This window comes from Berghia stephanieae, chromosome 1 (genome assembly GCF_034508935.2).
Source record: "Berghia stephanieae isolate SIO BIC M18660-M18661 chromosome 1, UCSD_Bste_1.3, whole genome shotgun sequence".
Classification (NCBI taxonomy): domain Eukaryota; kingdom Metazoa; phylum Mollusca; class Gastropoda; order Nudibranchia; family Aeolidiidae; genus Berghia; species Berghia stephanieae.
The window spans coordinates 105162558-105174338 of NC_088360.1; the positions used below are offsets into that span (position 1 = coordinate 105162558).

Below are 11781 nucleotides of genomic sequence, written 5' to 3' on the forward strand. Positions count from 1 at the left end.
GTTCATATTTATACTATTTAATTTTTTACATAACAAAGGATAAACAAAAAGAAACTATCATGAGAAAAAGCCATATCGTTTGAAGCTCTCAAATTCTGTTGACAATACCTAATTGATACGTTGATATCATTTCACTCAATTTCTATTCAAACCTCTTTCACATACAAATCATACAATTTTTTAAACAAAAATTAAAGATAACATAAGAGGCAATATTTTAAATGTTCAAAAACATGAATTTGCTTTTAAGAATAAGATTCAGTTTAGATGAGAAAAGAAACTACAATTTAATGGATTATTTATTATTTCATTGCAAGGATTTGAATGTAAAAATGAGATGCAACCCCCCCCCCCCCCCCCCCCCCCTCCCCCCTCCCCCCTTACCAACAACTATATTATGTCTGGTCGGATGATTTATGCTAAACTACATGAAATTTTGACAATTTTAAAATCTAACCAGGGATTTGCACAACACCACCGGCACGTGGAAGACACAGATGTAGAAGCCATTGGGGAAAAATTGCGACAACAGCAACTGGAATCGGAACAAGATAGCCGGTGGCTGGAGGCAGAAGAAAAAAATCTGGTAAGATATTTGATGTGTGGAATGGGGACCAAACCACATCTCAAAAGTCACTGTTCTAGAAACAACAACAACAACAACAACAACACATCAAAAGCAACAACAACAATTAACAACATTATGAACAACAACAGCCACTACACAACAATAATTAACAACAATAAAAACAGCAATAGCAACAAAAACAACATCAGCACTAGCAGCAGCATGAATGGAATTATAACAACAACAACAACAACAGCAACACATTGCAACATAATGCAATGTGATAGAACATCTTTTTATTTTTATATGATTTTCGTTTGTGTGAGTGTGTGTGTGTGTGTTTTCTTTTTTTCAAAAGTGGTAGGTTATTTAATTAAATAGGTTTTTTGGGGTTTTATTGTTGTTTTTTTTTTGTTGTTGTCAATAATCTTAAGAACAAAGGTGAATAAATCAAAACTGTAGTGGAGTTAAATATGAATGATGAGTGTCGATTGACAAGTCTGGAAGTTGCTTGGCTGTATAACTTAGATCCTTTATTCCCACGACATGATCTACAAACACAACAGACGTTGAGTCCCAAGAATATTGATTAAACTCACTAAGAAGAGCTTTCCTGTCAACTGCTTGATGTGTTGATTTGTAACTGTCATCTGGAATCTACTTCCAATATTTCTTATTGTGAGATGTATCATCATCATCATAGCTTGTTGCTCCAACACCGAACCCACTCCACAGCATCTGTCATGGTCAGTGCAACCTGGCCCACCCTGCATTCTCTAAGGATGTGCTCCGTCGTCTACTCTGGGCATCTACATGTACACAAGCTAGTCTCAGCCAGCCCCCACTTTTTCATGCATCCAGCTGTTCTCCTGAGCTTTGCCCGTGCTCTGTTCAGTGTTACCCATTCATTCCTGGGGAGCTCAGTTTCGTAGGGAAGTTCTTCTCTTGGATCTTCCACGGGTTCATTTGCATGATTGTCCCACTCCCTCCATGTGGAAAGTCGGTATACAGCTGCATGGTCAGGGTTGATTCTTTCTTCTGTCATGCAGCTTTTCTTGGCTTCAGTCTACTTGTCATTGGGTCCATTTCCTGTTTATATTGCTGGACTTTGGAAGCAGTGGCTCTTCGATTGTGGGGAGGTGCAATGCCAGCCAGCTGATGTAGGACTGGAACTGCAGTCGGTTTCAAGTTACCAGTGAGATGTGTCAAAGGCCTTGTTGATGTCATTGATGATTTTATTGGATTGATTCTTTCTACACACTGATTTATCTTTTATTTTCTATTTTTCAATTAAAAAATTATATTTATTTAATTTTTTTTTTAGTTGCCGATTAAGATCATAAGTAAAGTACGTTAAAAAATTATAAGTAAAGCCACTTTTAAAACCCCTCTAAGAAAAGATAAGAGATAAAATAAGATATACTATAGTGATCCTTTTGAAAATTATAATTGAAAAGCGCTTTGGGCACATTAAAGTGTATATTGCACTATATGAATGCTCAAGTATTTTTTGTTTTTATATTTAGTACCACACGGAAATGTAACAAGATATTTGCACATTCTGGTCCTGCATATTCATTCATTCATTCATTCATTCATTCATTCATTCATTCATTCAATAGACTTAAAATCTTTTTTTTTCTTTTTTCAATTCTGTCAGAAAAGGGAAAACAAAACTTCGTTCCGTCGTGACGCCAGTCAGATTCCTGCTGACAACGGTGCCCCCAACAACAACCAGCCTGTGATGAGACACCCCAAATTGGCACAAACCACATCCAGTAAGTCTAAACCTTTGCTATTTTAAAATTAATTTTAAAATTTTTTTCATTTAAACAATATAAATAACGGTCGTAATGTATAGTCGTTTGTACTTACAAATGCCTGGCCAAACACAAAACACGCTGGACAAAATGAGTTGAGGGCTTATCATAACAATTTGTGTTTGTAGTATCACATCTTGGTGGTTCTCTTCTATCATAGTAGAATGCAATATCTAGCCAGTGCTGCCAATCCTAGCCCATGTCAATGTGTGCAATAGAGAGCCAAAGTGAGTCAGCTTTTGAAAAGCTGCGTACAATCCTTCAAAAATTATAATTAGCACTAAATTTGATGATGAGCAATTAGACCATACCAGCAATATTATAATTGATGATTTGAATCAATGAATTAAGTTACTATTTATAGGCAATATAAATATTATATTCTTCGAGAATCCACTTATAAATCTGATATGGCCCACACAGATAATACTATATTGAACTCCCTATATGAACGTCCATGGCAACAAACAGATAAAAGTGTTTAAAGTACACTAAAAGAGTGTATGATTGTTAAAAATGATTAAATAATAAAAATCTGTGGTAGAATATTCCTAATTAGCATAAACTGCATTATGATGCATTCATATTGAGAAGTCATGAATGCCCTAATGAATTCATTAACATTTTTCTCATTAATTAAGATGGACAACTAAATTACCTCCTAAACTTAGTATTTATGTTAGTAATGTCCTCCCCCCCCCCCCCCCTCACCATTTGTTAGCAATGTCCTCTCCCTCCCCCCCCCTCACCCAACTTCCCTCTTTTCCAAGCAAAGCATTAATGTGCACTTCCTAGTAGCTAACCAATTCATGAAGTGAGAAATAGACGATTCATGTTTTAGAAGCAAGTCTTGCCAGCAACTGTCTCTGAATTGTTCATATCATGTTTATTTGGTTCTAAGAAATCTCCATTTTTAACAATTAATTGTGTTTTTGTTTTTTTACTGAATAAAAATTCCCATTGAGTGTTGACAGCCTTATTGTCAAGCACCATGTTCTCTTATATCTTGTTTAACTCTTTCAGTGGTGAGGCTATATTCGCATTTCCGTCATAAAATGGCTGACAACTGATTGAGGCAGCATGAGAATGACAAGCTAAGACAAAGTGACATTCAAATTCGGCGCAAAATCTCAATTAAAATATCCTACTAGGGCCAATTGAATGTTCTGATGAAAGAAGTGATACCATTGGTTCAATTTCTATTACGTTTGTAGAAAGTAGGATTGAATTACATTATTATTTTTGCCTTTCAAGACCGACCACACTGTGCAACAATTGGCCAGTACAACAGATTCTGCTCTGGCCCTACAGTGCGGCCAATGGCCCCGAAAGAGTTAATAACCAATTTGTAACAATTTTTTCTTCTAAAGGTAGCCGAAGTAGCAGTAACAGTGATTCCAACGACCCTCTGCCAAGCCAATCTGGCAAGGTATGTTTTTTTTTCCTTCAAAGTTTATGTAAAGACACCGTTTATAATGATTTATATAGACACAACCCCTTCCTCCATATCCAATCCCCTCTCCATTTTTTTTTTGTTGCTATTTTGAATAAATCACTTGGTCAGCACGGTTGATTCCTGTTGTGACATCACAAATTTGTTTGATGGATTATCGATATTCCTTTTGGAATTAATAAAAACCATAGTCAAATGATTGCTTTGTTTATTGGCCTTAACAACGCCATCCTCTCATCTTTCACATCATGTTTTGTTGACAAAGGGGAAACCCAAAACATCTGCTTCGTCTTGTCTTCGTTAATTAAATTGAAGATTCCGTTCCATTTGACTTGATTATTCTGGGTGGGGTTCCTGACCTCCCATAGTGGGCAGGGAGGAACTTACTGTGTCTTCTATCCCCCTATATCTGTTTTCCAACGTGGTTTCTGTCTTTGTCTTGGAATGAGATTACTTGGTTTTGTCCTGGTCCTGGCCAGATGCCCTGGCTGAGAGGGAAACAGTATAGTTAGATTTGGGAGATGATATTTTTTTGTCTTGTAAATCATCTCTCTGTTATGCACTCTGTTATGTTTTCTTTATATTATATATGATTTGTAAAACATTTGAGTATATTCCTCTTAGTGGGGACCTGTGATTGTGTCTGGATGAAACTTTTAGTGATCTCAAACTAAGTACTTTGATAGTGTGCTCTTGGAATCTACACCCATTTCTTATTTGAACCAATTCACCTTTGTCTTACCTTTTCTTGGGTGCTTTAATTGTAATTCTATAACTTTTAACCTTCCCATTTTCTTCCTTTTTACTGGCGCTGATATGACCTTAATGTATTGCAAGCACCATAAAACCCTTAAAAACAAAACAAACAAAACAAAACTTTGATTATTTATTTCTTCAATCAGCAATATTTGCCTTATATTCCTTCAGAGCAAGAATCAGTGACGGCTTCTTATGTGCTCTGTGTTATTTTACCTTTTATCATTTTGAATCGCAGCTAGGCTTTTAGAAGAGCATGAAAAAAAAAAAGTATAGAAAAGAAGACAAGCAAACAAATCTTTTAAAATTACATGGATTGGTCAGATGATCACGAATATGTACTTTTGTTGTTGTTAAGTTGCAAATATCACGTTGAATGAATGAATGATTGAATGAATACATTTTTTATGTCGGTAAAAATACATATAATGCATAAATTGTTTATACATAACAACTATTAACAATGACAACAAAACATAAAAGTAACAATTTAAAGAAAAATAATAATGTATAATATATTCTTAATAAAATCAGATTTAAAATCAGTAAGCCCTTTAAGGCTTTTCACCGACATGTTTTTTTTCTCTTTTCTCTTTATACTGACAGGATCAACTCATTGAATTTTTAATAAAATATTCATTAATAAAAAAAAAAAAATTTATCTCATATTTCTTTTTTCTTTTTTTTTTCTTCTGTTTCTTTCTGTTTCCTGATCTTTTGATTTTTGATTTTACTTCTTCCAATAGCTGTCACGAGAGAATGACTGTGTGTATGAGAGTACGACTAGTGTTGTCCGAGCAGTTATGACTATGACCAAGGATGCCCCCACTGTGGAAGTCGATGGATATCTGGATATGGTCAAGGTAGGTTGAAGAAAAGGCAAGGTGATTTTATACAGGTGGAAATGGAAATTAAGTGTATTTTCTTTCTATATAATCATCATCATTGTCATTGTCGTCATCAGCATCACCATCATCATCGTCGTCGTCATCATCGTCGTCATCAGCATCATCATCATCATCGTTGTCATCAGCATCACCATCAACATTGTTGTCATCGTCATCATCGTCATCATCAGCATCACCATCATCATCGTTATCGTCATCATCAGCATCATCATCATCGTCATTTTCATCACCATCATATCATCATCATTGCATCATATTGTTCTAGATTTTGATAATTTTTTGAAAGTTAAAGATTTGGATTCCCATCAAGATATTGAGTAGAGGCAGGATATTTGTTTTAATCTTAAAGATCTGAACAAGTGTGTATGATAGATGCCAGACACAGCAAGAAAGAAAAATACAAGAAAAAAAAAACATTAAAAAAAAAAATCAGTCGATGGTTTTTTTCCTTGTATCTTATTCTTTCTTACTTTGTCTGGCACCTTTCATACACACTTGTTCAGTTCTTTATCTTACACCAGTGCTTAATTTGATATTTTAATCCTACCGAGACTAATGCAGGGATGCCCTTTTTGTGATTGTAAAGCCAAAAACCGGCTTTTTGAAATTTTCGGGCTGGCCTTGTTCAGTGTTAGTGAGTAGATTTTTTAAAAGATGAAAGCATTGGTTGTTTAAAGTAACAGTTAAGGTGAAGCTAGATGGATATGTGACCTTTCTATGAATTAATGGTGATACCATTTGATGATGAGAAGCTTTGCATGAAATATTTTCATGTTTAAAAAAAGAATTAGCACAGGGCATCCCTGCAAAGGTATAGGGAAGTGAAGAATATTTGAAGTATTTGGTTGGTTGGGGTATTGCTATGATGGAATGATTGTTTCTTGAAATTAATTTTATAAGTGGCTGAGTGGTTAAGGCATAGCACTGTGACCCGGAAGGTCCTGTGTTCGAGCCCTGCTTCAGGCACTTTCGTTTTTTTTCCTTGAGTAAGATTATTAACCCCCAATTTGCTCACTTGGACAACATGGGTGATTCCTGTTTACATCAGACATCTTGTTTGATGAATTATCTATATTCCTTCGTGGAATGCCTGGGCGACAATATCTTATGATGTCATGGTGGAAGGGCATAATTTAAAAAAATAAATAAATAAATAAAAAAATATATATATATATCTTTGTTTTAAGCGCTACCAAGCACTTTTAGTTGAAAGGGGTGCCATAGAAATTACACATTAGTATTACTATTATTATTATTATTATTATTATTATTATTATTATATTATATTATTATTATATTATTTATTATTATTATTATTATTATTATTATTATTATTATTATTATTATTATTATTATTATTATTATTATTATTATTATTATTATTATTATTATTATTATTATTATTATTATTATTATTATTATTATTATTATTATTATTATTATTATTATTATATTATTATTATTATTATTATTATTATTATTATTATTATTATTATTATATTATTATTATTATTATTATTATTATTATTATATATTATTTAATTATTATTATTATTATTATTATTATTATTATTATTATTATTATTATTATATTATTATTATTATTATTATTATTAATTTATTATTATTTTATTATTATTATTATTATTATTATTATTATTATTATATTATTATTATTATTATTATTATTATTATTTTATTATTATTATTATTATTATTATTGTTATTATTATTATTATTATTATTATTATTATTATTATTATTATTATTATTATTATTATTATTATTATTATTATTATTTCATAATACAGGTAATGAAACTAAGCCTATGTAGAATTTTTTACCAAAAAATATTAAATAAGCAATATAATATTTGGGCAATTTGAGTACCTTTTCTGTTGATTTTACGGTTTCTTCCAAATGCACACGGATGTTATCATTCCTTGTCATTTCACAGGCAATCGGATTAGAGTTGAGACAGTTACTGGCCAGTGTGGACGACACCCTGCCCAAATTGCCATCAGAAAGTCATAAACAGGTAGGTTTTGTGTGATGACTACAGCTCAAGTACAGCTTTGTGGTGAGAAGGTCTTGGGTTTGAGTTCCAGCCTCGTTCGGCGCATAGTTGCATCCTTGGAAAAGGCTCTTTATTCACATTTTCTCACCGTACTCAGGTGTGAAGTGAGTACCTGGATGGTTAACAGCGTTGTCTCTGTTGGAACAAAATTGTATTATCGTCTATCAGACATCATGTCTCTTTATACATGTTACATGTTGCTGTTGGTCAGGGATCCTTTTGAGCACGTTTAGTGGCTATTACGCTATATAAAAGCTCAAGCTCAAGATGTAGTTTTTTTTTGTAAGTGCTTTATTACTGACAATGCTGTTGTTAATCTAGAAGCGACTAAACTCAGACAAAGAGTTTCAACGATCCGATAGTGATGTCGTTTCTTCTTCTCTTTACTAGCCTATCCTGCTTCTTTGGTTTGTGATTGTATTTTTGACAGGGGATATTTTTTTTCTGTAAATCTTCTGCCTGTTTGTTCTTGGTTATTTATAATTTAGCTTATGATATCTTTAGATTATGATTTTGATTTACATTTGTACTATTTTTGTTAGATTGCTTGTTTTTTTGTTTCAGCGGTCTCTCATATAACCTCAATTGTGTTGGAAGAGACCTAAAGCAACAAACAAACAAACAAAAAACAAAGAGTTTCAGTAACTAATTTTTCATATTTTCTTATGGTGTTTATTATATAAATGTTGGTGCTCGAAGCTCGAAGAAATGAAAAACAATGTGAAATTGAATGTCAACTTCAATTTAATAAACAAAAACAGACAATGTGGACATTTCAGGTTTCCTCCTTATCAACAAAACAGGATGAATGAAACACTACAGATGAATGAGATAATGTGATAGTGGCGTTGTTAAGGTTATCTCATTCGTCTGTGGTGTTTCATCTATCGTGTTTTGTTGATAAATAGGAAACCCGAAACATCCACATCATCTGTTTTCATTTATTAAATATTGAAGCTTACATTCAATTTCACATCGTTATTTATGGTGTTTCTTCTAAGAAACGGAGAGTGACTTTGCACACCCAACATTCACATTCACACCCAACATATACACAACACAATATGCGTAACCCTCAAACACCAAGAATTCCATCATATTCACACACACAAAGCCAAACAACTGCAACACATATGACAGGTTTCAAAAGTAAGAGTAAAGTAAATGTTTACACTGAGTATTGGCCAAAATGTCCTGTTTTTTTCCCTTCTATTTAATCCTGAAATTCCAGGAAATTAAAAGGCTCTGGGTTTAAATCCTAATAGAGGCAATGGGATGAAATGTTTAGGCAATGTTAAAGGAATATTACTGTCCATCCCCTGGTTCTGCCATACTTTCCTGAAAAAACATGCCAAATTTTGGCCAGAAATCTCATCCTAAAAATATTGATCGATTAAAATGACCCTCATCTTGTCAAAAAACTCTCAAACTTGAGATTTTAATATCAAAATTGCAGGTTTTTGACAGGATGAGGTGTCATTTTAATTGATCAATAGTTGAAGGATGAATTTTCTGGCCAAAATTTAAAAAATTTGTTTTTTTTCTGTTTTTTTTTCAGAATACTGCAGAGTTTTAAATGTCCCTTTGTTTCGTCTTTCTGTAGCTTGTGCCTAGTCTGTGTTCAATGTTTAAAAAAAATAAAAAATATTTTATTGTTATTTTCTTGTCAGGTTGAGATGGCCCAGAAGGTCTTGTCCACGGATATGGCCTCGTTGATCAACGCCATGAAGCTTGCCCAGCAAAACTTCCATTCTCCTCTCCTAGCAGAATACAGAAAAAGCATGCTCAAGTCAGCTCACACTTTAGCCATCGACTCCAAAAACTTACTGGACACCGTTGACTGTGCCAGATTGAAGCTTGTATCGTCCTAATGAGAAGTTTGTAAATATTATTGAAATACGGACTGTAAAAGTCTTTATAGTAAAAGAAGGGGGAGATAAAATAATGAGCCCCAACACAAAATCTATACTCAAGACATAAACTATTGTTTTTCTCCAGTTACTCTGTTAACAACAATTCTTGTTCCATATTTATTGTTATAATTTTTTATTATTTTAGGATAATAAAGAAGATATGGTACACAAATAAATCCCCATGTTTAATTTCCAATCCTTATTTTCACATCTTAAATTATGACTGGAGAGAAAGATAAAGTGAGTAAATATGACTCATATAATGTGGCTCATATATAAGGGAACAACACAAAACAAACAACGTTTCAGCCTTTGGCCCTCTTCAAGTATAACATATTTCATGTTTACTTGAAGAAGGCCAAAGGCCGAAACGTAATGTCGTTTGTTTTGTGTTGTTCCTTTATAATATATGAGTCACATTTACTCACTTTATCTTTCTCTCCATCTTATTGGCTCATTTAGGCACCTCTGTTAAGTTATGTCTGTCCTCTAAATAAAATGACTCGAGCAATATTTATTTGTGTTTATCTCATATGCAATAACACTTCTACTTATTTTTGAAACGTGAATAGTTTAATTAATTTATCTTTCCAAAACTATTGTAAAGTTCTCTGATTTGGTATGCTGTGTGAAAAGTGGTGATGTCAGAAATTATAGCAGTTCGTCCATAACCTTTTTAAGAGGGGGAAAAGAGACACTGCTTCATTGCACATATTATTGCTAGCTTGAAATTCTGGATACTTTTAAAAAACACTTCCCTATTTACCCATAAGAACTTCTGCAGTAACAACATTCACAAACTTTGTCTGTGTGTTCTATGCCTGAAAAATAGTTGTTTTTTATTTTTTTAACAATGTGATAATGATTGAGTCTTTTGCTCCCAGAATTCTTTATAGATTAATGGGCTAAAATCACAGTTTTGGGAAACAAAATATCCAGATGTCAATTTGGATGGACAGGGAGGGTCATACAATTATCAAGTTGGAACAATTGATCAAGGGGAGGAAATGCAAAGATAAAGAATTCCTCTGAGATATTTAGAACGAAATATTTCTTCTGGTGACTCTCTCCATGCAATAGTTGTAATCTGGGATGACACACAAAATGAAAGTGAATGAACTGTAGTTACATTTGATATCAAAATTATTGTGACACAGATTCAATTAGGGTGAAAGTGAAAGTAGAATTCTACCATTTAACGCAACTTAGAATAATTGGCAAGATTTGGAACAGGTGGTGTTGACTTGTACATATATACAGGTCTGACATCCGAACCCACTTATGGGCCTAGTGTAAAATTGTCGTAATGGACAATATTTTGCGTCATTAAAAAAATATTTCCATTACAACAATGAGCCCATAAGGAATTGGGTTATCAGATCTACAAATAAGTGCACGAGCCTCTTCTGTTTTTGATTATTCCAGTTTCGGGTTGTTGTTTTTGTGTGTTTTTTTTTAAATTTCAGACAACCATAAATGACATTATTTTTGGGTGAATTTCATGCATATAACCTGTACTAAATACCATTTTCCCCCACGCCCAATTTATTGGAGCTGTTCGAAAAGGATTGATTCGTTTTAAGCAAAGAAATTGTTCGTGATTGAACGTTTTTTCAAGTCATCTTCATGCTTAACAATTATCCTTAATGAAGTAATTTAGAGTCAGAATATCACATTAAAAAGATAAATAAATTATTTGTTGCATCAAATTGTTGGATAGAGAAAGATTACACGATTAAAAGGTCAATATTGACCTTGTTTACATTGTAATAACTCCTAATAGGCGTCATGTCTCGTCCTACATGTAAAGTGTTGTTGTTGCCTAAAGACCCCTTGTAAAGCGCTTTGAGCATGTTAAGTGGATATTGCGCTATATAAATGCTCAAGTTTGTTGGTTTTTTAAAAAGTGTCTTTTGGTTGTTGTGACAGTGACAACCTAAACACGTATCTGATTGAATTTGTTGGATATCTACTCACTGAAACGTAAACAGTTTACAATGTGGAATATTTTGATTTTCAAAAGGTACAGGCGAGACAGTCCCATATAAACTTCACAAACAAAATGCATAAAATACGTGAGACTGGCTGAGAAAACCCGGGAAGATGTGGCAAGCTTCGATTTGAGATATGAGCCAAAATCGAAAATAAAGTGTTTCCCATAGCAACAAATATTTTTCAGAAAAAAATTCATAACTTGGGTTTTTAATAGACATAGAAAGAAAATTTAAAGTGGTAAATAATCAGAAAGATGTGGTCCATACCACTGCATACATAACTCAATGTATA

At 33.0% G+C, this 11781-nt stretch overlaps 1 protein-coding gene across 6 annotated transcripts in view; it reads left to right on the forward strand.

The window, feature by feature from the left end:
* LOC144962662 (focal adhesion kinase 1-like) overlaps positions 1–9671 on the forward strand; it is a 105244-nt gene extending 95573 nt beyond the window's left edge. For 3 of the 6 annotated variants that reach the window (XM_078895776.1, XM_078895779.1, XM_078895778.1), the window contains 6 exons: positions 461–586; positions 2229–2346; positions 3759–3817; positions 5344–5460; positions 7463–7543; positions 9253–9671. In XM_078895776.1, the coding sequence (XP_078751902.1) occupies positions 461–586; positions 2229–2346; positions 3759–3817; positions 5344–5460; positions 7463–7543; positions 9253–9453 (702 nt within the window). In that variant the 3' untranslated portion in view covers positions 9454–9671. The remainder of the gene's footprint in view (positions 1–460; positions 587–2228; positions 2347–3758; positions 3818–5343; positions 5461–7462; positions 7544–9252) is intronic. The other 3 variants (XM_078895777.1, XM_078895780.1, XM_078895781.1) reach the window with 1 other exon arrangement.
* The last annotated feature ends 2110 nt before the right edge of the window (positions 9672–11781 follow it).